At 61.5% G+C, this 24,603-nt stretch overlaps 2 protein-coding genes across 5 annotated transcripts; one reads left to right on the top strand and one right to left on the bottom strand.

Moving 5' to 3' along the window:
- Window positions 1–63: 63 nt before the first annotated feature.
- Window positions 64–14,444, bottom strand: LOC136112842 (dual specificity protein kinase CLK2). 4 transcript variants are annotated; one of them, XM_065857741.2, is made up of 20 exons: window positions 14,271–14,444; window positions 12,670–12,839; window positions 12,301–12,535; window positions 10,545–10,641; window positions 10,127–10,193; window positions 9,353–9,469; window positions 8,991–9,157; window positions 8,435–8,529; window positions 8,072–8,201; window positions 7,698–7,780; window positions 7,396–7,475; window positions 7,170–7,260; window positions 3,683–3,754; window positions 3,459–3,599; window positions 2,852–2,972; window positions 2,631–2,759; window positions 2,018–2,177; window positions 1,665–1,766; window positions 1,437–1,554; window positions 64–1,333 (listed from the first exon to the last, which is right to left on the bottom strand). In XM_065857741.2, the coding sequence occupies exons 2-20, from the start codon at window positions 12,837–12,839 to the stop codon at window positions 1,187–1,189; spliced, it is 2,322 nt and encodes a 773-aa protein (XP_065713813.1). In that variant the 5' UTR covers window positions 14,271–14,444; the 3' UTR covers window positions 64–1,186. The 4 variants fall into 4 exon arrangements, with proteins under 4 accessions (XP_065713813.1, XP_065713811.1, XP_065713810.1 ...); XM_065857738.2 differs by lacking the exons at window positions 64–1,333; window positions 1,437–1,554; window positions 1,665–1,766; ... (3 more) ...; window positions 3,459–3,599; window positions 3,683–3,754 and adding an exon at window positions 6,136–6,788 and having other exon boundaries at window positions 10,545–10,638; XM_065857737.2 differs by lacking the exons at window positions 64–1,333; window positions 1,437–1,554; window positions 1,665–1,766; ... (3 more) ...; window positions 3,459–3,599; window positions 3,683–3,754 and adding an exon at window positions 6,136–6,788.
- A 197-nt stretch (window positions 14,445–14,641) lies between these two features.
- On the top strand, window positions 14,642–23,522 carry HCN3 (hyperpolarization activated cyclic nucleotide gated potassium channel 3). The gene is made up of 8 exons (XM_065857728.2): window positions 14,642–15,150; window positions 17,526–17,955; window positions 18,111–18,272; window positions 18,389–18,607; window positions 18,940–19,086; window positions 19,191–19,431; window positions 19,615–19,779; window positions 20,601–23,522. The coding sequence occupies exons 1-8, from the start codon at window positions 14,843–14,845 to the stop codon at window positions 21,746–21,748; spliced, it is 2,820 nt and encodes a 939-aa protein (XP_065713800.1). The 5' UTR covers window positions 14,642–14,842; the 3' UTR covers window positions 21,749–23,522.
- Window positions 23,523–24,603: the final 1,081 nt, after the last annotated feature.

A 24,603-nucleotide genomic window follows, 5' to 3' on the forward strand; every position in this document is an offset into this window, starting at 1 on the left:
CGGGAGCTGTAGTCCGGGCCCGCCCCGCCGCTCCCGGCTGGAACACAGAGACGAGGCGGCACGGAGTGAAACTTCATTTATTCCTTAAATAAAACCTGAAGGCGGTTCGGCGGCGAGCACAGCAACACACGGGAGGGCGCGGCGGGAGCGGGGACACCGCTGTCACCCAGCGCCAGCCCCCCGCAGCGGGAGGGGACAGAGGTCCAGCTGCAGGCACTGGTCCCCATGGATGAAGGCACGAACCCTCTCGCTGGCCCAGAAGCAGCGGGAACAAACCCCGGAGATGGGGCAAAGCAGAACTCATGAGACCCGGCGCAGCGGGAACAGGGTCGGGGATCCCCAAAGACACTGGCACACGGGACAGGGGACACTGGGGGTTAGTAGGGGCACATACAGGGAGCAGCTTGGCCCCCAAAAAGGGAAGAGGGGGAAGGGGCACGGGGAGGAGTGCTGGGGATTGCGAGGGGTCGCTGGACCCAGGGGATGAAGGGAGAAGCCGTTTGGCCCCTGGGTGGAGGTGAGGAGGGAGCTAAGGGGCTACCAGGAGCCACCCCCAGCACCCAGCCCCTGTGCCTCCCTTATCCCCCCTGCCTGGAGCAGGCTCAGCTCAGCCAAGGAGAAAGGGAGAGGATGGGGAAAGAGATGGGAACAGGGCTCCCTCCCAGCCCAGCAGCGCGGGGCAGGAATGGGACAACGTTTTCGGTGGGGAAGCAGCTCCCGCTGCAAGGGGAAGGCAGGAAAAAGCCCCAAAGGAAGAGCTGGACCCTGCCCGCCCTGGGACTGGGCACACGGGGACCCTTCGTGGCCCAGGACACATGTGTGCTGGCACCAGGTGGGTAAGAGCCGAGCAGCTGTTTCGGTCCCTGTCACACATCTGGAGGAGGCTCCTGTCCCCAGCAGCTGGCGCTGGAAGGGGGGGCGATGAGGGGATCCGCCGCCTCCCGCCCCGCTCCTTCCCCAGTCTGCGAGGGACGAGGGACCAGCACAAACCACAACAGCCTCCGCCCGCGAGGAAAGGGGGTGAGAGCAGCAGACGATTCGGGCACCAGCACTTCCAAGCTGGGATGAGGCAGCCTCTTGCCAGCTGATGCGAGACACACGGGGATCCAATGAAAGTGCAAATTGGATTTCCTCCTCCTCCTCGGAAAGAGCCCACGTGCGATGGAAAACCGGGGCCCCCGCACGGTTAGGGTGCCCGGAAGGCGTTGGTGGCGGCGCCCGCGGCAGCGTTGGCGGCCGCCGTGCGCACCGCCTGGTTGGAGAAGACCCCCGCGGCAAACTCCTCCTGCGCCTTCTGGAAGCTGGCGCCCGTCCGGCGGTACAGAGAGTGGATCTGGGAGAGAGCGCCAAGCTCGGGGTCAAGTTCAAGGCCTCCAGGTGAACGGAGCTGTGCCAAAACCTGCCCTCGTTTTCCCCAGGAGTCGATCCCAACTCACCTTTTTCAGCATAATGATGCCCAACACAGCCACTCCCGTGAAGGACAAGGACACCATGATCATCATCACGGCCACGGCTGTGTTCTTGCGCAGCGCTATCAGGCTCAATATCCAGCCACTGCAAAACACGAGGTGGTTGCCTGCAGGTTCCCCCTCCTCCCCACTTGCTTCCTCTCTTTTTGGGGTACTCGGCTGGCTGGGGGTCCCCAGGGCCAGCACAACACGCACCAGAATCCCCAGTTGGGTATGCCGATGGCCTGCAGCACGTACATCACATTCTGGGCAAAGAAGACGAAGAAGAAGACAAAGAAGTTGAACGAACTGTCGCTCCTGGGAGAAAGAGACAGGCGAGGTTAGGCCACAGGAAAGAACTCGCAAACCTTCCCTAAAGCGAGGGACGCAAGAACACGAAGCTCAGCGCCGAATCACCATGTCCCCAAGCCCAAAAGGCCACACGGAGCTGGGACACTGTCGGTGCCACGCTCTGGGCAAGGGGCTCTTCAGCTGAGCAGCCCAGTCACCCCAGTTTGGAGCACCAGCTATGCAGCAAACCCCTCCCCGCTGCTCGAGCAGATACGCACCTGAACGCTTTGTACATCGGCCTGTACCAGCAGACGAAGGAGCAGGGCGTGTAGAGCAGAGCCCAGAGAATGGAGAGGCCGAACCCAGAACCGGACGAGGCGTCCACGCAGAACCAGGCCAGCGAGGACAAGAAGTTCATGAAGAGAGCGATGGTGCTGGCTGAGAGAGAGGACACGGGTCAGGAACCCGAGCAGGGATCCCGCTCCCCACGCCGAGGGGTCAGCACCCCAGGCCGTGTGTTAATTAATCACAACCGCTCCAGTTAATCACGGCCGCTGCTTCTTCGCTCGCATGCAGGACACTTAGAATCATCTTGGTTGGAAGAGACCCTCAAGATCATCGATTCCAACCGTTAACTCACCCCTGGCACTGCCCCATGTCCCTGAGAACCTCATCTCCGTGTCTGTTCAGCCCCTCCAGGGATGGTGACTCCAGCACTGCTGTTCCAATTCCCCACAACCCGCTCCATGAATAACTTTTTCCTAATATCCAATCTGAACCTTCCCTGGGGCAACCTGAGGCCATTTCCTCTCACTCGCTGCTCGGGAGAAGAGCCCAACGCCGCTTGTTCCTCTCCCTCCTCCCAGGATCTGCCCTGAAGTTCCCACTCACCCATCCAGAGGTAATACATGGTAGAAACGGTCTTCTGGAAGTCAGCGGGGATCTCCACGGGGATGTCCTGGTAGAAGCAAGGCTTCACCGGGCAGAACGACGGCAACGGGGGCCAGTTGTTCGGCCTCGCTGCGGAGAGAAGGAAGCGAGAAGGAGCGAGCGGCTGGAGGAGCCCCGGGGGAGGTGGCAGCTGTCCCTGCGCTGTCCCCCAGGCCACTCACTTGCAGCACCACCAAGGGCCGCGTTCTGCAGCTCCCGCTCCCGCCGGTCCAGCTCCTCCGCTTTGCGGTTCAGCTCCTCCTGCCGCTTCAGCAGCTCGGCCGTGGCGGCCGCCGCCGAGGCCTGCGGGGAGAGCACAAAACCCGCTGAAACGGAGAAATCAGCTCAACAGCAGAGGCATTCTCTACTTTATCAGCGCCGGGGATCACCCTCCACGAGTGCTCCAAAGACTGGGTGCTCTTGCCTTACTTACATTCACATAATTATTACAAGTGCATTACAATTGTTGAAAATGTTGACATACATCTATACTAAGAAATAACTGATGTTAGTTATAATTACTCATAATTACTTACATCTATTAGTTATTAATTAAACATAAGCTAAGCACTCTGCTTCTTAACAGTGTGTTACTGAACCTCCTGTCTCCCTTTTGTGCAGAAGGATCTACAACTTGAAAAAACACCCCCTCGTTTTGCAGGTGGTCAGAAAGCACCGGTCGTGTTAATTGGCTAACGGTGGGTACGTCCTTTGTATCTTAATTACAGCCTACATTAAATTAGCAGCTTCTCTTCACTGGGGCTCCCGTTCTGTCCCCGTCCCCGGTACCTGCGTGCCATAGGAGCCGTAGTTGCGGGGCTCCGTGGGGCTGGTTCTCCGCGGGGGCTGCGCGGCCGCTTGCGGCGGGGACACCCCGGCCGGGGGAAGCGGCGGCGGGGCCGCCGATGGTGCCTGGTAGGGCGGCGGCGGCTGCAGGAAGAAGAAAGCGGCCGGTGAGGGGGGAGGTGGAGCGGGAAGGCCGGCGGGAAGCGGCCCCGTCCCGCCCCGCTCACCGCGCCGCTCTCGAAGGGGTTGTAGGAGTCCAGCGCCGCGGGACCGGGCCGGGGCTGCAGCGCCGTGGGGTCCTGCAAGACACACGGGGTGTGAGGTCGGGGATGGGCCCGTCGCCGCCGTCCCTCCCGCCGCGGCCGGGCTGTACCTCGAAGGGGTTGTCCGGGAGCACCGCGGGGCCGCCGCGCTGGGCCATGGCCGGGAGCGGGAACCGAACCGGGGCCGCCGCTGCCACCGCCTCAGCGCCGCCGCCGGCTCCGCCCCCCCGCCGCCGATTGGCCGCCGCGTCGTGACGTCACCGGTACCGCCCGGCGCGCCACTGCAGGGAGCCTCCGGGCATGCGCGGGGCCGGGCGGAGGCGAGCACGTGATGCGGCCACATGGCTCAGAGTCACGTGCCGGCGCGCTGCCCCGCTTCCCCCTCCCCGCGCCCAGTGCCCGCCGGGAGCGCGTTCCCATGGCAACGGCGGGGCCTACGGGAACGCGGGGCCTACGGCAACGGCAACGGCAACGGCAACGGCAACGGCAACGGCAACGGCCTGGGATGGGTTAGAAGGGGGTGCTCAGTGGGTCAGAGAGGTTCTCCTGCCCCTCTGCTCTGCCCTGGGGAGACCACACCTGGAATATTGTGTCCAGTTGTGGCCCCTCAGCTCCAGAAGGACAGGGAACTGCTGCAGAGAGTCCAGCGCAGCCACCAAGATGCTGGAGGGAGTGGAGCATCTCCCGTGTGAGGAAAGGCTGAGGGAGCTGGGGCTCTGGAGCTGGAGCAGCGGAGACTGAGGGGGGACTCATTGCTGGGGATCAAGATGGAAAGGGGCAGTGTCAGGAGGATGGAGCCAGGCTCTGCTGGGTGACACCCAGTGACAGGACAAGGGGCAATGGGTGCAAAGTGGAACACAGGAGGTTCCGCTGGAAGATGAGAAGCAACTTGTTGGGGGTGAGGGTGGCAGAGCCTGGCCCAGGCTGCCCAGGGAGGTTGTGGAGTCTCCTTCTCTGCAGACATTCAAACCGCCTGGACCCCTTCCTGTGGAACCTCAGCTGGCGCCCCCCTGGTTCCAGGTCCCCTAGGACCATGTCTCCTGCCCAACGATGGCTGGTTCAGCCTGGCCTACGGAGACCCCTCCTGCCAAATCCCCCTTAGGCCTCACATCCAAACCCCTCTGGCAGCTCCTGCCTCTTACCCAGACAGCACCAGTACCGTTCACCTCCACCCTGCCTGCAGCCCCCCCAGCGCTGGTAGGGGTGCTGCGGAGCAGCTGTTTCCCTGAGCCCACCCGAATCCACCTTACACCCGACCCTGTAGAAGCAAAACAGCCCTAGGGTAAGAATTCAAGTCACGACCAGCAGCGTGAGGAATTTAACGTATTTGTCTCCCGAACTAGTTATTTATAGGGATCTCCAGTTCCATGAGCTACCAGCTGCACGTGGGCTGCATCCCGACGTCCCCTCCCAGCCGGGGATTCCACGTCTCTCTGCACCCGCATCCAGTTCCCATCGCGGCTCTCAGCACTAAAAATATTCTTCAGCCTCCGAACACAGACTTACAAACTTACACACAAATCCCTGAGCTCCCGCTTCAGCCCAGACAGCCGGCGCCTCGAGCCGCGCTCTCCGCTGGGAGGGTGAGAGCTGTGAATTCAGGTTTTGGGCATCAGTGTGGGTTGTTTCTTTAAGTGAGACAGTCTGTTCAACCCAATTCTCATCCAGACTCACCCAGGAGGCGGCTACGCGCACAGCAGGACTCGTTCTTCACCTGCTCTCATTCCCTGGCCAAGCAATACCACAGGAGACTCTAAATCAGGATCGCAAGCTCGCAAAGACTCTTCCTTTACCCCTCTGTGTGCTGCCAGAGCCAGGACAGCGTCTGCCACGCACAGATGGTGCCACAGCAAAGTCTGCTCTGTCAGACACCACCCCAGCGAGACTCCTCAGACTCGCTGGCAAAATGTCTGCACGGAGCTGCCGTCAGGCCCGAGACGGCCCCAGCGACTCCCACGCGAAGCCCAAAGCTCGCTGCGGAGCATCTGAGAGCCAAAAAGGCACAGAGAGACACGGGGTGTGTGCTTGCGAGCTGAATGTGGCACCCGGGGAACCCGCTTTCCAACAGCCGTCCCATCCGGGGAGGGAGAGGTTTCTCTCGTGCTAAATAAGGACCTGGATTTGCTCCTTTGCATCTTTTCCACTTGGATTTGCAACACGCATCCTGAATACCCACTGTCCTCCTTCTTCTATACCCCACCTCCATACTGATCCCAGGGGAGCCTGCGTTTTGCTGCCACCCACACCAGACGATGGTTTCATCACTGGAGTTTCCTTCAGTAGCACAAAGTAGCCGTTTTTCCCCAAAAAGGCCGTGTGTTACTTCCCTCTGCACAGCCCCTGCCCCTCAGGACCCCAATCCAACCCTGGACCAGCCCCAAGAGGAGCTGCTGCTGGTCCAAACCCAGACTGGGAGGTTTATTTTCACTTCATATTTATTTTTCCACAAAGACTGTACAAAATTCTTATAAAACTCTGGTGTGGGGATGGGCTATGACATTGATCCAAAAAATAATTCCCATGCAGTCCCACCAGTTTCATAACTTACAAGGAAACAGATGAGCTACAGAAGAGCTGCGAGTCCTGGAGTATTTACACCAAGGGGGGAGAACAGGAGACAGAGCAACATGTGAACAAAGGTATTTACAATATGGACACACAGGCCCCCTCGTTTCACGGTAACGGCAGCAGGAGGTCGGGCCTGCGGTGCTCAGAGGCCGATATAGAATATGGGTTATTTACAGTATCTCACATATTAACAGCTTTACAAATGTGTCCAGGGAGGAGTTCTCATGTATATATATTAAAAAACAAAAGCACCAAGTGTCTGAAATCACACGGGCCTCCACGGGGGCTAAAATCTGCGGGCAGGCGGGCACCTGTGGCGTCACCGGCTGATGTCCCGGCTAGAGTCCCACATTTTTGTGCTCGGCTCCATCTCCAGCATGTCGAAGAAGGGATGCTTGAGGGCCTCGGCCAGGGTGATGCGCTTGGACGGCTCGTACTCCAGCATGCTCTCGATGAGGTCGAAAAGGCGGTGGTGGTCCTCGGCCTCAGAGTTCAGGTAGCGCTGGGGAGAGGGAGGGGACAAGTTAGGGCCAAGGACACCGCGCCCCGTCCCGTCAGTCCCTTCCCTGGCTGAACTGGTGTGTTCCAACCATCGCTAATCCTACACCTGAACTCTGGGCTGCTTTACAAAGCGTGGAACGACTGAGTTTCCACACCCAAGCACTTCCTGCGGTCTGTGTGCCCTCCTCCTCCTCAGATTAAGCTCAGCTTGACGCAGTCTTCCCAGTTTATGTCTGGGCCCCAAGGCTCCTTTGGGAAGACACTGGTCCTACACTTTTGGTGGCCCAGCCTTGCCCAGAGCAAGAATCTTCACAACCCACACAGGAGCTACGAGACTCTGCAGTGAGATTAAAGCAACCAGGTGTCCTGCCTGTCCCCTTACCCGCAGCGGCTTGCAGTTCTCCCTGACGTAGCGGCCAGCAGAAGTGTTCTCATCCCAGTCCAGGCGGCCATGGTAGAAGTATTTCTGTTTCCTGTCGGAGCAAGAGGTGGGGACGCGTCACGTTCGAGCACAAAAGGTCTCATAGCAATGATCCCTCGAGGAAAACCGCTACACGTGAAGCAGGAAAGAGCCGGCGAGCCCGCAGTGCTCAGCCGGCCGCGCTCACCTCGTCTTGCGGATCATCCGAGAAGGAATTGGCCCCAAGATCCTCTCCATCATGGCCAGGTGCTCCCGGTTGTCGTGCGTCTGAGAGAGAGAAACATAAAGGGAAGGCACGGAACAGATTGCAGTTGTTCTGCCTCCAGCCCGTTCTACCTCAGGACCCCTCGCTGGGCAACACCTCGGTCGTCTCTACAAGACTGCGGTGCTGGGGGAAGCCCATCAGTCCCAGAGGCTCCTGGCTGTGCTGGAACAGCCAGCATCCTCTTTCAGCACTTGGGAGGTAGGCACACAGCGCACAGTTCTCACCTGAAACAGGGTGAAACCCACATAATACTCAAAGATGATGCAGCCAATGCTCCACACATCACAGGGCTGGCTCCAGCCAAGCTCTAAAAGAAAATGGGTTTTAAATAAAGGATCCAGTTACAGCCTAAGCTTCCAAATCCCTCTCCCTTTTCAAAACTAACTGGAAAAACAATTCCCATTCCAGACACGCTCCTGGTAAGTTGGTGGCAGTATACTGCCCAGCTGACAGCAATGCCAAAACACCAGCTCGGACGTTGCTGACCCTCCCAGAAAATAGTAGATCACGTTAAATACAGCACTTATCTCCCAGGGTAAACCCAGGACAGCTATTTAATCCAGCGGGCAGCTCTGCAGAAAGAGCGAGCGGTACCTACCCAGGATGACTTCTGGGGCCCGGTAGTGCCTGGTCGAGACGATGGTGCTGTGATGCTCGTGATCGAACGTGGCGCTGCCGAAGTCCACCACTCGGATGGCCGTGCTCTTCACGCTCCGCTCGTCCCGCTTCTGCGCCAGGGAGAACGGTCGTATTAATTAATGCAGAATTAGCCCCTTCCTCAGGCAGCTGAGGCTTTGGGAAAGCTTCGGAGGGGACGTTAGCGCTGGCACAGCCCCCAAACAAGTGCTCATGAATGTTTTGTCACCCCCATGTCTCTCGAGGCCACGTTCCAACCCCTCCCGCCTGCTGGTAAGGTCAGCGATACCAAGAACAAAGCTCTAAGATGAGGCAGAGCCGTTACCTTCTCCAGGTTGTAGGAGAGTTCGTAGTCAGAGTTCACAAAGAGGATGTTCTCCGGCTTGAGGTCAGTGTGAGTGAGTTTATTGTCATGGAGAACTGCGGAAGCAAACAAGAGTGGGGGTGACGGAACAGAAGGAGATGGAGGCCGCACCCACCCACCATTAATTCAGTTTGCTCCTGTTAGCACCAGTTTAGCGCACACTTAGAACTGGGGGTGAATAATCAGGCTGGTCCAGGCCAAGATGCTTTGGCAGAAGCACAAAGATTTAAGCGTATCGATCACCACAATGTGTGCGGAGGTGAAGGCTGAAGCGCCCTGAGCTCCTGCCAGCCCACAAGCATCGGAAAACTTTACAACCAGGAGAAAAAGGATTCATTCCAAGCGCACATTCACGGCTGGGGGGCAGGAAGGCTCAGCCCCAGGACTGGCGCAGCACACACTCATTGTTTAGGCCACCAGTTGCAGAACTGGCGTGGATACTGGGAGCTTCCCAGCTCTCCAGGTCACGGACCCACAAAGAGCAGCAAACACTTGTATTTCACAGCCTGGCACTTACATTTCACGGCCTGGCACACCTGGAAGGCCATGTGCCGCACTTGGTGGATGGGGTAAGGCAGGTAGTTGTTGTCCTTCAGGAAATCGAAGGTGCTGAGCCCCAGCAGTTCGAAGGAGATGCACATGTGGCCGTGGTAGTCAAACCAGTCAAACATCCTGACGCAGAGACTGCGAGGAAAATCATTATTCAGGACAGATCTGCGTCTGCGTTACCCTTCGCTCACCCTGTACCCCACAGCAAGCTGATATACGGCCAAAAATCTACCTATGGATTAACTCGGTCACACAAAATCAAGTGCCTTCTCCCACCCCATCCCTGCAGCGGTGATGCTGCCCTTCCGCTCTAACACCGAGGCCACTCACTTCGTGTTCTCGGGATCCTTCTCGTTGATTTTCTCCAGCACATTAATTTCCAGTCGAGCAGCCTCTTTGTATTTCTCCACGTTTTTAATGATTTTGAGAGCGACACGTGCACCGCCCCTGGGCAGAAACGGGAGGAAAGTGCAAGATCAACCCCTGAGCTGCACCAAGAAGCGAAAAGGTCTTTCTAAACCAGGCTAATCCCACGAATTGTGCGGCACAGCCTTCCGCCACCTTTCCTCAAGCCAGAAGGCGGCTGTTATTATGGGATATCTGCCAAAACAGTGCCTTTTCCCTCCCTACAAACAGCCCTGAGGTTCCCTCAACCTCTCTCCAACACCTGGGTGACCCAAGGGGTGACTCAGACCAGCAGAGAAACCAAGAGACTCATTTTCACCCCCAGGCTGCCACATTAAGCCCAAAAAGCTCCATCACCAGCCATGGTCTCTCTTTTCAAAGCCCAAAAAGCTCCATCACCAGCCATGGTCTCTCTTTTTAAAGCCCAAAAAGCTCCATCGCCACCTGTGGTCTCTCTGTTTAAAGCCCAAAAAGCTCCATGGCCAGCCGTGGTGCCTCTTTTCAAAGCCCAAAAAGCTCCAGAGCCAGCCATGATCTCTCTGTTTAAAGCCCAAAAAGCTCCATGACCAGCCATGGTCTCTCTTTTCAAAGCCCAAAAGGCTCCATGGCCACCTGTGGTCTCTCTGTTTAAAGCCCAAAAAGCTCCATGGCCAGCCGTGGTCTCTTTTTCCCCCCTCCCCGTGCCAGGAGCAGACGTACCTGCGGTGATCGATGCACTGCACCACTCTGCCGAACGTGCCTTCCCCTAAAGTGCTAATGATCTCATCTGGGAGGGAGAGAAAAAGAGGAAGACGGATGAGGGAGTGAGCAGGACCTGGCTGCAGCGCATACACAAGGCAGAGGAGAATGCATTGCAACCTAAACCTGCACACAGCTCGAGAGACCGGAGCAGCGGAAGGCCGACACCGGCTGCGCAAGGCAACTGCCCTAATTCCCTGACAACTTCAGGAACAGTACAAAAATATAAACGTAGCTTTAACAAAAAGGGGGGGAGGAGAAGGAGAGGGTTTCTCTTTAATAAACAGTGAAAATAAAACGAAACAGAAAGATAAGACAGATCTGCGACTGCGATGGGAGCTTAACTAGAGAGCTAAATTATGTTACGATTTGGCTGTACATCTTTCTTGTAGCCAGTCGCCGATGCGATAGATCAGATGCCCCTCGTCGTCGTCCTCCACACTCTTGGCCCTTCTGCTGCTCTGTCGACTCCGCTGCTGGCCCAGGCAGACAGGGAATTCAGCATTCAGCAACCAGAGTTTCAAACCAGCGCAGCAGCCAGCGTCACGCATTGGGTGGTTTGCAAATTCACATGGTTGTTTGAGGAGGGGTTGCAGGAGGAGATTCCCAGCCAATTCATACGGCACAGAGGAATATATAACGATAGGGATATTGCAAGGGAACATGTCAAGATACAACACACTAGCTCAGAAAAGAAAAAAACAGTTTGCTTTTCGTTGTAGCCAAAAAAAGAAAAAAAAAATAAAAGGAAAATAAAAGAAAAAAATAAAAGAAAAAATAAAAGAACCTACAAACAGCCCCACCCGAACCAGTGAGAGAGCAGAGAGGGGCAGAGCGAGGGGCCGGCTGCTCCTGCTCCTGGGGACGCGCAGAGAGGAACGGCGCTGGCCCTTCGGGTCCTGGGTAACGCCGAGAGAGGAGGCCGGAGCGCAGCTCTGCCGGTGGCCGCGGAAAGGAGGCGCCGGGAAGTCCCGCACGAGCAAAGGGCCACGCGGACACTCCCCATCCCATTCCAACAACCGCCCAACATCACTTCCCCCAGCCCCGACACTCGGAAAAAGACGGAGTCAGAGATTTCGGGAGTAAATTCTCAGTACAACGATCCATGCAAAACCAGAGAGGATTTACGAGTGACTGCCTGGGGGAAAGATGTGACGCTTCTTCATAGACCCTCCCTCAAAGAAGCTGACCTGGAAGGACTAACTTCCAGGAGAGAAGCAGAGGCCCCAGAGGGAACAGGGACAGCCTGGGATGAGGCAGATAAAGAGGTTTATGCCAGAGAAGAGAAAATTCCTGCCTTCGGTTCTTCAGCTAAGTATCCCCACACCTGGGAGCAACCAGCCAGCAGACCTGGGACCCGAATCCAGCCCCCGTTCCCATCCCTGGACATCCAGCCAGAACAGACCAGACCACGCGGAGAGCTCCACACGCAGAGCAGAGAGCGTGGCTGGGCCCTAACAGAAGTGGAAAGTGAACAGCAGAACAGACGAGAAGAAAAAGGCAGGGACACCGCTGGGAAGAACCTGTGGCGGTTGCTACCTCCACCTCAACTGAGCAGTTCACGAGCTCCTTCGCAAAGCCCCTCGCACGACATCCCACATCAGCTGGGCCCGCCCAGAGGGATCTCGCTCGGATCTAACTCTCAGAGAACTTTTGGGGGCTTCCTGCCACAGAGTATAGGCCCAAAACCCAGGGACTAAACAGCCCGTCGCAGGCAGACCGAGCTCTCTGGGAACAGGACCAGCTGAATGTTGCTGTACAAACCTCACACAAAAGACTGCGCTTGGCCGGGGTTCCTAGGACAGCTCTTAATGAGCAACGCTGAACAAAAGCAGCGCTCTGCAGGGATAAAGGAGCTGAGGACCCCAGGACCACCCCGGGGGACACGCCAGCCTCGCAAGGTACGCCTGTCCTCCTCCCACCTCTGCGCGGGCAACACCGGGAGAGGGTTGGAGCCGCGTGCGCCCAGCTGGCGCATCAGGACGGCGGCCAGGAACCGCTGTCTTTAAAAAGCTTTCTACGCATTTCTCAAGCCGAGTCCGAGAGAGCGTTAGAAAGTGAGTTGTCTACTTACCCAGCTTGTCACCTGGGAGAGAAAGGTTACAGGGGGAGGCCCAGCACAGCAGGATACTCACCGATGAGGAGCGACTAAAGGACCGGCTGCGGCGCCGCCTCCGCCTGTGCTTACGCCGGCTGCTTTTGCAGCTCCGGTAGCTGCCCTCGCGGTCCCGGGAGCGCCGGTACTCATAGGAATGACGGTATTCGGGTTCATAGTAAGCTTCTCCTCGCTCGCGGCTGTAATCATTGCGCCGGTAGCTGTCACAGTAACGCCGGTCGTAGGCCCTCCTGTCGGCTGAGTGGTCGTCGTAGCTAGGGAGGGGATGCAAGTTGAGGAGATTCGATTATGAACACAGCCTGGAAAGTTCCAGCTCGGAGCACACGAGAAAACGGGCTGCCGAGCTGGAGAAACACCCCCCAGAAACACCTCGCCTTTGTGGACTCACCTCCTGGACCGAACGTGGTAACTGTCCTCCCGACGGTGCCGACGGTCACGCTCGCTGCTGCTCGACCGCGACCGCGTCCGCCGCCTCTTGTGCTTGCGGCTCCTGTAGCGCTCGTGGTAGCTGCCGCGGCTGCTGCGCTCCGACGAGCGGTACCTTCGAGAGTGAGGCATCTGCGGGGACAACACACGGGGATGACCTGGGGAGGCGGCCACCCGAGGGAAACCAGCACGGATCACCAGCGACCGGCACGTCTGGGAGCGCAGGAGGGATTTGAGAGGGAGAGGACAAACTTCTGAGGGACCCCAGACCCCAAACGAGAGAGGATGTGACCACCCGCACAGGCTGTGCTTGCTGTGGTTCTTTCTTCCAGTTTGTTTTCCCCTTTTCAGCCCTCATCTCTACTACAAACAGCTCCAGGAATAGCATTTGCACTTTCGGAGCTTTCACCTTCTCTCTTTTAAACCACCGTGCTCCCCAGGAAGGAGGGAAACACCAAAAGAAGGTGAAGCAAAGCTCATGGTATCAATTGTGCTTGCGCACCAGTACTGGAGACACCCAAGCGGCAGCTCCTGGTGAGATGTCACTGTTTTCCTGCCAAACAAGTGACATCTGCGCTTCTCAGTGCGAGCAGGGAGGGCCTGAGAGCGTCCAGGGAGCAAAACCAGCCTGGCCACGTGCAGAGGCCTTAACGAAGCCTTTGGAGACCCCACCTTGGAGGGAAGGGCTGCTCACCTCCACCTCTCCGGTGGGACGTGAACCAAGAGGAAGGGAGGAAATCTCTGCATACGGGGTACCGGCCACAAAGCGCAAATCCTTCAGACCCCGCTCCCACTGCCAAACCTCGCCCCGCCGCTCTAAGACGTTCCCCGCACGTATTTTCGCCGCGAAGTATCAACCAGCAAAACGTGCCTCATTCCAAAGGAGCTCCCGATGCCCACAGATCCCCCAAATGCCTGCTTTTCTCCCCAAAACGCCCCGCAGACACCGACAGCCCAAGCAGACCCACCAAAAGGCAAAACCGCCCCGGTGCAGTGCAGACACGGGGACACCACGCAAGGTTCACCCCCAGAGTCAGCCCGGGCTCTATGGGGCTGCTCGCTGTCCCCCCCACTGGTTCGGCTCTCACCGCCGCTTCCAGCCTTTAATTAATTAACTTAATTAAAGACGCCGCTGGCTGCCCGCCAAGGCCGGGCACGGCCGTTCCGAGGAGGCCCAAGCGCTTCCCAGCAGCTCTAGAACCGGTTTGGGGACGATGATGGCGGCCGCGCTCGTCACTCAGCTCCGCTGCCGCCGGGTGGGGCCTCCACCGAGCGCGGGGCCTCGCCGAGCGCCCAAAGCGGAAACACCGGCGCCAAACGACGGAGGGAACTCGGACACCGGGAGACACCGGGGAGGGGCGGCGGGTGGGGGGAACCTCAAGCGGAACCCCAGGGCCCGGCCGCGGGCTCCTCGGGCCATCCGAGCTCCTCTTCCCCCCCTGGAAACCCGAGGCCCCGCGAAGCGCCGCCGAGCCCAGGCCTGCGCCGCACACACCGGGCCCACCCCCGCCAGCCACAGAGGCCGCGGCCTAACCCGCCCACTACCCCCGCCCCGCTCCGCACCGTCCTCGCAGCCAGCCCGGTGCGCTTGTCCCACAGGAAATCCGTGATGGCGGCCGTGGAGCCTCCCCGGGAATCCCGGGCCCTCCCCGTTTCAGCTGCTCCGGTTCCGCCGTTCGCTGCCGCCGCCCCGACGCGCCGCCGATCCGGGTCCCCGCGGGGCCGCGCACGCACGCACGCTGCGTCACACGGCGTCGGGGCGGGGCTACAAGGGGCGGGGCCGGGGGGGCGGGGCTCCGAGGGCGACGGCCGTCGCCCTCGGAGCCCCGCCCACCCGGCCCCGCCCGCCGCGGGGTCCCGCTCCGCTCCGGTGCCGCCGCCGCTCCGGTGCCGCCGGCGCCTCCCCGCTGGCGGCGGGGCCCTGGAGCCGCGCCCGCACCAGGGCGTGCGCAACAGGCGGGCGGCCGGCGGAGCTGCGGGAGCCGGCGAGCGAGAGCGATCGGTGACCGAGCAGCCGGGGGCGGCGAGCGAGCGAGCGGCCGCCCGGGGCCGGGCATGTGCGGCGGGGCGACGGACAGGGCGGCCGGGCAAGGGCGTTTGAAGGAAACGTGAAGCGCGGCGGCGGAGGAGGCGGCATGGACGCGGCACCGGGCCGGAGCCCCGAACCGCGGGAGAAGCCGCCGGTGCTGGACGGGGAAGCGGCGGGAGCACCCGCGGGGGCGGCGGGAGCGGTGCCGGCCTCGGCGGCAGCGGCGGAGCAGATCGTGGCGGAGGGCGAGGCGGCGGCGGGCACGTTCGTGCAGCGGCAGCTCGGGGCCATGCTGCAGCCCGCCGTGAACAAGTTCTCGCTGCGCATGTTCGGCAGCCACCGGGCCGTGGAGATCGAACGGCAGCGGGTCAAGTCGGCCGGCGCCTGGATCATCCACCCCTACAGCGACTTCAGGTGGGACCCCGGCCCCGCGCCCGCCCCGGTGTCCCGGTGCCACCGCCCCGGCCCCTCCCGGTGCCGCTGTCCGTGGTGCTGAGCGCGGCTCCGCCGCCCGGCCCAGCCCCGGCGCCGTCGGGGCAACAAGTGCCGGGCGCCGGGGCTGCGCACCGGGACGCGGTTTCCCACCGCAGCCGGGCGAGCCGAGCGGGGCCGGTCCCTCGCTGGTGACCGGGGCCGCGCTGCCCCAGCCCCTTCCCCATCCTCCCCGGGGAGCGCAGGGAACTTGCTTCTTCCTCAATCCCTCCCCGAACCCCCGGGGGCTCCCGTTGGGCCGGGGACAGCCCAGGCGAAGCGGGGACGTCCGGTGACCCAGCATGTGAAGGAGGAGACAGGGGCTGCCTGATTTTGCCTCTTCTCCCCCTTCTCTGTTTTTAATCTCTGTGTCTGTCAGGAGCCGCCTCGTCCCCACGGGGACACGGGCAGAGCCTGCCCAGCACGGGCTCCGTCCCCGCAGCCCCGGGAGCTGCTGGAGGAGGGCACGGCACCGAGCGAGGAGCCGGGCCTGGCTCACGGTGTCACCGGGATCACAGGGAGAGCTCGGGGATGGATGATGTGGGAGGAACTGGGTGTCACGGGGATGTTGAGTCATGTAGGGTGGGCTTTGTCTACTGGGGATGAAGCTGCCAGGCAGTCATCTCCCGCAGCAAGCTGTGACACGGCTGATGTCCCCAGCCGGGTGAGGCACCCCAGAGCGGGGCTGGCACCCGACACAGGTCCCTGGCACCTGGAGCCACCTCCTCTCGCTGCTGGGCCCCGATTTCCCGTGCACAGCAGCTCCAGCACCACGCTGAGGGCCGCAAACCCTTCGAGCCCTTTTCCTGGGGAAGCCTCCCCGAAGTTTGCGAGTCTGAGCTTGGCGGGAGCAGCTTGCACAACCAGCGCCCTGCGCTGAAGGTGACATGGAGCGAGGTGGCAGGTGGACAGCCGGCGGGATTACACCGGTGTTTAGCACATTATGAGGATACACAAAGGCCACCGAGATCAGGGCCCTGTGTGTTGGGCCTGACACACTAAAGGACAGGACCTGCCCTGAGGAGCTTAAGCCTAAACCTGCATCAAGAGCTCCGACGGGTTCAGGCGGTTTCCCCGCTCAACACGCAGCATTTCTGGGGTGCAGTGTGTGTGGGGGCGCAGGAGGTGGTTGCTCAGCCCTTTCTGTCTCGCTGGCCTCTCCTCGCCTGCCCCAGCAAACCTTGGCTGTGGGCGAGGAGGTGTTAATTTGTGCGAGGCTCCTCGCCCCGGGGAGCTGGTGTCCCCCTCCCTGCCAGGCTCTGGCACCCTCCTGCTGGAGGAGCCTCACGTGGGGCCACGGCTTCTCCATCCTCTTCCCTCTGCTCGCAGAAAGCCCGAGGTCACCGAGTATGAAACACCTGCAGGCTTCTTGCCATGTGCAAAAGCCCCTTTGGATCCAAGAGTTGCCCTGAGGTCACCTTTGCAGATTCAGGTGGAAACCCACACCCGGAGCTAACGGGGGCACCTGGAGGTGGGAGCAGGACTCGCTTTTCCAGGCACCCACGAAGGCTTTGAGCGCAGGGTCCACCGAGCCGTATCGAGAGCCGTCACAGGCCTCGTGACAAGAGATGTTTCATGCATTTGTGCGAAGATCGAAAACATCCCAGGCGCATTTGCATGTGAATGGGGATGCTGACTTTCACGGCATCACCAAACGCTAATCGACTGCTCCCCGGTGTCTCTTGGCTTTTCCTCCCAAGCCTCTAAGCTTGTCTGCTCTCAGAGAAAGGAGGTTGAGTGCTCGCAAGCAGCCCCTTTGGGGCCAGACGTGTTCCTCCCGCCTTCCCCGTGGCGATGACTCCTGTCTGTCCTTGCTTGGCTGCTGCCTGGCTCGCCCGCCCTGCGATCCCAACCACTCCCAGACCCCGAGTCCCTTGACCAGGAGCTCAGTGCTCGGTTTGCATAACGAGCAAAGCTTATTCTAAATCCCGCTAAGCCAGGCTGGGTGGTGGCGGGGAGCCGGCGCACGGCAGGGAGCACAGCCCACGGCCGCCCGGAGTTCTCCGTGGGGCAGATGTCACCCTTGGGGTGTCACCAGGAGAGGGAAGAGCAGCTCATCGACCTCCAGCCCTCACTTCCTACACACACAGGGTGACATTTGTTCCCCTTGGCCCTGCTCTGCCTCAAGAGCCGCTGCAGAATTGGTCCTCTGTGCACACGAATCCTTGCAGAAGGGTCTTAGTTGTGCATGTGGGCAGGGACGTGTGTGTCGTGAGCGCCGTCTCTGCGGTGTGCTGGCCTCTCTAACTTTGATCCCGGCTTTGCCGTGCCCCACTTCACCTTGACCCCGCTCCATCCCCTGCGTTCCCTCCTTGCAGGTTTTACTGGGACCTCATCATGCTGCTCCTGATGGTGGGGAATCTGATCATCCTGCCCGTGGGCATCACCTTCTTCAAGGATGAGAACACCCCTCCCTGGATCGTTTTCAACGTGCTTTCGGACACTTTCTTCCTGGCTGACCTGGTGCTGAACTTCCGGACAGGCATCGTGGTGGAGGACAACACGGAGATCATCCTGGACCCTCACACCATCAAAATGAAGTACTTGAAGAGCTGGTTCCTGGTTGACTTCATCTCCTCCATCCCGGTTGACTACATCTTCCTCATCGTTGACCTGGAGACCCAGGTGGATTCTGACGTCTACAAGACAGCGCGGGCCTTGCGCATCGTCCGCTTCACCAAGATCCTCAGCCTGCTGCGCCTGCTGCGTCTCTCGCGCCTCATCCGCTACATCCACCAGTGGGAGGAGGTGAGAAGCCCTTGGGGGTCCACGACCCCTCCTTAGGCTCTTGGGCGAAGTCGGGGATCCCTGGCTTTATGGTACAACTGGCCGGAGGGCGGGCGTTCTGAGGACCATATGGGAAAAGGAGCTTTTCTATAGCTTTGCTCCTGCCTTTTCCCCAGATCTTCCACATGACGTACGACCTGGCCAGCGCCGTGGTGAGGATCTTCAACCTCATCGGCATGATGCTGCTGCTGTGCCACTGGGACGGCTGCCTCCAGTTCCTGGTGCCCATGCTGCAGGACTTCCCCGAGGACTGCTGGGTCTCCATCAACCGCATGGTGGTGAGTGCCCCCACCCGGGCTGACGCCGGTTGTGCCTCTACCGGTGGGCAAGAGGGTTTGGTTACACGTTACCGGGGAGGGCTGAGCCCGCAGCGCCGCTGTTCCCTCCTCTGCAGAACGACTCGTGGGGGAAGCAATACTCGCACGCCCTGTTCAAGGCCATGAGCCACATGCTCTGCATCGGCTACGGCCAACAGGCGCCCGAGGGCATGACCGACGTCTGGCTCACCATGCTGAGCATGATCGTGGGGGCCACCTGCTACGCCATGTTCATCGGCCACGCCACCGCCCTCATCCAGTCGCTGGATTCCTCCCGGCGCCAGTACCAGGAGAAGGTCAGTGCGGTGGGGGAGCCGCGTGGCTTGGTAACTGGGGGAGGATGCTTTGGCACGCGTGGGTCCAGCTCCAAAACCTGCTCAGCACTGGGGTTTCCTGCCCAGATTTCTGCCCTTACTGCAGGATGGGGCTCAGGCTGCCCATGTGGATGGAGATGCCCCATTCCTGAATGCTGGGGTTCCCTCTAGCATAGCGAGGCCCCATCCTGGCTGTATCCCAGCTCCTTCTCACCACCAAGGAGATGGAGAGCGTTGGCCAGCGGTGCTGCCGGCCTGCGGTGCGGTGCGGCTTCTTTCAGCACAGCCCCGCGTGGCTCTGATTGTCCCCACAGTACAAGCAAGTGGAGCAGTACATGTCCTTCCACAAGCTGCCCGGGGACACGCGCCAGCGGATCCACGAGTACTACGAGCACCGCTACCAGGGCAAGATGTTCGACGAGGAGAACATCCTGGGGGAGCTCAGCGAGCCGCTCAAAGAGGTACGGGCAGGGCCGCCGGTGCTGGTGACTTTGGGGAGGGAGGAGCGGGGTTTGCTGGGGTCACGCTCGGCGATGTCGCTGCTGAGCCGCTCGCCGCCCCACAGGAGATCATCAACTTCAACTGCCGCAACCTGGTGGCCAACATGCCCCTGTTTGCCAACGCCGACCCCAACTTTGTGACAGCCATGCTGACCAAGCTGCGCTTCGAGGTCTTCCAGCCCGGGGACTTCATCATCCGGGAGGGCACCGTGGGCAAAAAGATGTACTTCATCCAGCACGGCGTGGTCAGCATCCTCACCAAGGGCAACAAGGAGACCAAGCTGTCGGATGGCTCCTATTTTGGGGGTGAGGTTGGGCTGGGGGACCTGGAGGGCTGGTGGGGGCACCCCTGATGTTTCTGCCTACTGCACCCTCTTGCCCAGTGCTTGGGATCCACCTCCCGCCGAGCTCTGTGGCTCCAAATCCCAGCGGCCTTGTTCTATGGGTGGTGTTTTATCGTCCTGACACCCGCCCCTGTCCCCCCTGCAGAGATCTGCCTGCTGACGCGGGGCAGGCGGACGGCCAGCGTGCGAGCGGACACCTACTGCCGCCTCTACTCCTTGTCGGTGGATCATTTCAACGAGGTGCTGGAGGAGTATCCCATGATGCGCAGGGCCTTCGAGACCGTGGCCATGGACCGGCTGGACCGCATAGGTGAGGAGCAGCCCATGGGTCCAGCGCCGGCTCCCAGGGGCCACGGCACCCCAGCCACTTGGTGATGGCATCGTGGTCCCCGTGGGTGATGGTGTCATGGACCCTGTTGGTGATGGCATCTTGGACCCTGTTGGTGATGGCGTCATGGTCCCCATGGGTGGTGGCATCACGGACCCCATGGGTGATGGCATCATGGACCCTATGGGTGATGGTGTCATGGACCCTGTTGGTGATGGCGTCATGGACCCTGCTGGTGATGGCGTCATGGTCCCCATGGGTGGTGGCATCATGGATCCCATGGGTGATGGCATCATGGACCCTATGGGTGATGTCATCATGGATCCCATGGATGATGGCATCGTGGACCCCATGGGTGACGGTATCATAACCCTATGGGTGATGGCATCATGGACTCCGTGGGTGATGGTGTCATGGACCCTGGTGGTGATGGCATCATGGTTCCCATGGGTGGTGGCATCACAGATCCCATGGGGGATGGAATCATGGATCCTGTGGATCATGGTGCTCCAGCCCCATGGGTGATGGCATCATGACCCCACGAGTGATGGTGTCATGGACCCTGTGGGTGATGGAATCATGGACCCCACGGGTGACGGTGTCATGGACCTTATGGGTGATGGCGCCAACCCCAAGCCTGGCATTTTTTGACCCAGGACTTGCCTGTTTTGTCCCTGCTTCTCCCCCTGCCCCAGCCCAGACCCTTCCCAGGGTCTTTGCTTCCCTTTGGGACACTTTGTCCTCCACGGTGTCCCCAGGAGCCAACACTCCCAGGGGCGGTGACGCTTGTGCCTCCCACGCAGGGAAGAAGAACTCCATCTTGCTCCGCAAGCGCGCTGAGCACAGCGCGGGGCCCATCAACAACGAGATGATCCAGCAGATCGTGAAGCACGACCAGGACGTGGCCCACAACATCCAGGACCTGCAGCAGATGGCGATGGGCCGGGAGCTGAGCGGCAAGCCGGTCATCTGGGAGCCGCTGGTGCACGCGCCCCTGCAAACCGCAGCCGCCACCACCAACGTGGCCATCGCCTTGACTCACCAGCACAGTCTGCAGGCCCACATCTTCCTCCCGCCCTCCTCCATCTCCAGCCCGCTCTCGCCCGAGGCCACTCTGCTCACCAAGCAGGTGCGCAGGTCCCAGCCCAGCCTGGGGGGCTCCCGGCCCTCCTCGGTGAGCTCCCCGTCGGGGGCTCCGTCCCACCTGCAGACGCCGGGCGCCGGTTCGCCGTCCTCGCCCATGGTCCAGCCCCAGGCGCCCCTGGAGAGCGGGGGGCAGAGACCGAGCCCCGGGGCGCAGCCCCCGCCGCGGCCGGCGCAGAAAGTGGAGCTGCCGGCGCCAGCCAAGCAACCCCCGGCCGGTCCCCAGCCCCAGCTCTCCAAATCCCGCGGCGCCTCGCTCTCCACCTCGCTGCTGCAGCAGCCGGCGGGGGCCCCGTCCCCCAGCTCGGAGCAGGCGCTGCCGGCGGGGAGAACGCTCCACTACAGCCTGTCCCGAGCCACCGGCTCCCACATCTCTCTCGTGATGCAGCCGCAGCAGCTGGTGAAGCACAGGAGCATCCAGGGGCTGCCGGTGGGGCGGCTCACCCACGACGTCCGGCTCCTCTCGGCCTCCCAGCCCTCCCTTCCCAACAAAGTGGCCCAGCAAAGCGACAGGAGCTCCTTGCAGCAGGGCAGGAAATCCGCAGGGAGCCTGGCCCGCAGGTCCTCTCCCTCGGTAGCCGGACTCCTCGCCAAGCCGTGCCCGGGGGCGCCAGCCCAGCCCGCACACCCGCAGCAGCAGATGCCTTCAGGAGCGCTGGCTCAGGCCGCTCGCCCCGCGGCGGGGGCGTCCACCCCGCAGTCCCCGGTCTCCGTGTCCAGGCAGGCGGCGGCTCCCTCCCGGAAAGGCTCCGTGGCCTTCAGCCCCGAGGTGGAAACGGGGAAACCCAAACTCCCGTCCAACATGTGAGTCCCGGCGGCACCCGTGCACGGGCAGGAGGGACCCCGGCGGCGGTGGGGGAGGCAGAGCGCCCGGCCACGGCCCCCAGCCCGGCTGCGGCGGAGGGGAGATGAGGTGAGAGGCAGCGCTGGGGACGCGGACCGGCTGCTGCGGGCTTGGGGACACAGGGTCCCTGGCTGGATGAGGAGGGGACGCTGCCCGGGCTTCCCCCTCCTTGCTCCATCGCCATCTCCTGATTCCTGCCCCCATCCTGGAGGCAACGGGACGAGCCAGCGCCCTCGCCCGAACTCCGGCCTCGCTGGGGACCCCGGCTCCCCACAGCCACTCCTCGGGGTCCAGGTCCCCCCGTGCTCTGCCCTTGTGCCCCACGGCCTCTGCGGGGGGCCAGGCCAGCACTGGTGGCTCCTGCAGGTGCACACTCCTGCCTGCATCCCCGGGAAGCTCTGCCTTTGCTTTCTGGGAGAGGATGGAGAGGCAGCCGCCCTGGCTGGAGCCCACGGCGGGGTCTCCCCGGTGGGCAGAGTGTGGGTACCCAGGGCCAGCGGCGCCAGGTCCCCCCGGGGCACAATGCTGGGACCTGGGGGTCCCTGGTGTGACAAGTCGGGGACAGGCGGGTCCCCCACCAAGCAGTTTCTCCCCAGCTTAGGGGAGCATCTTGCCTTGGGGTGCTGGGTCCCTGGGGGCTGGGACGTGCCGCTGCCCCCACACCGTGCCCTGCACCCTCACCCTGCTCCAGCGAGGGGGAACCGGCTGCCTGTGGTTCCCAGGAGGACGCTCAGCCCGGGGGCGGCTCCCCCCGGCGCTCGGTCCTGTTTCCAAACCGCGGCGCTGCAGCCAGCGAAAAGGTGTCGCCAAGAGATGCCAACCCCGGGCAGCGCCCGGGTGACACGCGGGGCCACCTCCCCTGTCCCTTCTGGGTCTCGCCACGGGAGGGCAGCAACCTGGGGACCCCCCTGGTCAACCCACTTTGCCCCCCAGAGCCAGTAGTCAGCAACGTGTGTTCGAGTTCAAGTCGTGGCTCTGCCGAGCTGAGCTCTGCTTCCAGTGTCGCTTTGGGCCAAGCGTGTCACCGGTCCCGGTTAGAGTAGTGTCCCCTCCCAACCCTGCCATGCTGCACCAGCTGCTTCCCACCGCTGGACCAGGAGCTGTGGCTTCTCATCGCGCTCTGGGACCCCCAGACCCCGGCGCGGCGGGCGAGGGTCTCACTCCACATGGTCCTTCTCCAAGCGAGGTCTTCGGTTCTCCCCCCTCGTGTTTTGGGACGTTGTGACCGGTCCAGACCGTGGGGCCGCTCGGTGAGACCCCATCAGTGTCCATTGCGGGGGGAGTGTCCAGCACTGCCTTTTCTCTCCCGGACTCCAGCTCCCCCGTGTCCTGCTCCATGCCCGTGGTCGGGGTCTCCCGCAGCCCCTCGGGCAGGGTCCGCAGCCGGGCTGTGTTCACACTGTCCTGTCCATGTCGTAGCGGTCGTCCTAGGTGTCCCCGCAGAGCGACGCGTCCCCCGGCCGGTGGCCACTGCACCATCCCCGTGCTGGGAGCCAGAGCCGCCCTGCGCCGCGGTCACCACCGCCGTGTGTCCCTGTCACCGCTGTCAGCCGCGGGGAGGTGGCCGTGGGGACGAGTCTCGCCACCAAAGACCATGCCCCTTCACTCTTGCACTCACGGCAGTCGATGTACAGAGCTTGTAGTTTTCATATCGCAGAGGATTTAAAAGCCTTTTTTTATTTTTTTCCGGTCCGTTGTACATAATGGGTTTCAATAATAAAGAGAGATCCTGAGCTGGGCTGGGGAGTCTCCTTCGTGCCACCTGTGGGGACAGGAAGGGCTGGGGGGGACACCGTGGTCCCCGCTCAACAGCCAGATCTGACCCTGGAGCCGGGAGCGGCCGCCGCGTCCTGGGGTGTCCCCAGGGGCTCCCCCCAACCTGCGGTGGGACCCCAAAGGCAACGGGTCCCCTTCACCCACCCCCCCATCCCTTAGGCCCTGCGGGAGATTAATGTTTAATCTTTGCTTATTTTCCCCGTCCATCCCCCTTCGCTGCAGGGTTTGATGTCGCCTGATTGCAGAGCAGACTCGAGGCATTAAACAGATTAAATGAAGGTCAAGGAGCGTGAGATGGGTCTGGGCGGCCGCCAGTGCATCCAGTGCGGGTCTGGGGGTGCAGCTTTGCTCTGCCTGCACCCCCTCCCGGCAGCTCCCCCCCGGGTCCCCCCCAGCCCTGGGGACACCAGCGCCGGCCCCACCGGCAGCAGGGATCGGGCTCGGTGACACACGATGGGATCAGAGCTGATTAGCGGTTTCTTTCTAATTTGATTATTTCAGATTACACCGAAGCCAACCTGATTAACGGCCCCCGGCCCCAGCTGCGCTGCCAGCACCCAACCTGGCTCTGCCCGGCCACCAGACCCCTCCGCAGCGCCCGCCGAGGCTGCCGGAAGCCAAAAGAGCATTTTCTTGGAAATACATTATAATTCCAGCCCATGCGCCTCATGCCCAGCCGTGATTTATTTACCCACCATCTGCAGGGCCGGGCTGCTCGGGCAGCGGACGCAGATGGGGCTGGGGAGGAGGCGAAGGGACCCGCTGGCTCCCGGCGACCTGGGGTGGGGGATTAGCGGGCAACAAGGCAGAGCTTGATTAAACCGGGGCGAGCAGGGAGGAGGGGATTACGGCAGATCAACCGGAGATTGCCAATTAGCGGCACCGAGTCCTCGGTGCCCCCAGCTCCAGTGCAGCCCTGTACCCACCATGCACCCCCAGCTCCAGTGCACCCCGGTACCCACCGTGCACCTCCCAGCTGCTCCCCCAGCTCCAGGGCACCCCTGTACCCACACTGCACCCTCACAACTGCCCGGGCCTCCCGT

Source organism: Patagioenas fasciata, chromosome 30 (assembly GCF_037038585.1).
Source record: "Patagioenas fasciata isolate bPatFas1 chromosome 30, bPatFas1.hap1, whole genome shotgun sequence".
Classification (NCBI taxonomy): Eukaryota; Metazoa; Chordata; class Aves; order Columbiformes; family Columbidae; genus Patagioenas; species Patagioenas fasciata.

Coding starts and splice junctions, on each gene's coding strand:
- LOC136112842 (XM_065857741.2), bottom strand. CDS start 12,839: ATGCCTCACTCTCGAAGGTACCGCTCGTCGGAGCGCAGCAGCCGCGGC. Junction 9,158..9,352: donor AAGGATCCCGAGAACACGAA/GTGAGTGGCCTC, acceptor TTTTCCTCGCAG/TCTCTGCGTCAGGATGTTTG. Junction 7,781..8,071: donor GGCCCCAGAAGTCATCCTGG/GTAGGTACCGCT, acceptor ATTTTCTTTTAG/AGCTTGGCTGGAGCCAGCCC.
- HCN3 (XM_065857728.2), top strand. CDS start 14,843: ATGGACGCGGCACCGGGCCGGAGCCCCGAACCGCGGGAGAAGCCGCCG. Junction 17,956..18,110: donor ACATCCACCAGTGGGAGGAG/GTGAGAAGCCCT, acceptor CCTTTTCCCCAG/ATCTTCCACATGACGTACGA. Junction 19,780..20,600: donor GGACCGGCTGGACCGCATAG/GTGAGGAGCAGC, acceptor CCTCCCACGCAG/GGAAGAAGAACTCCATCTTG.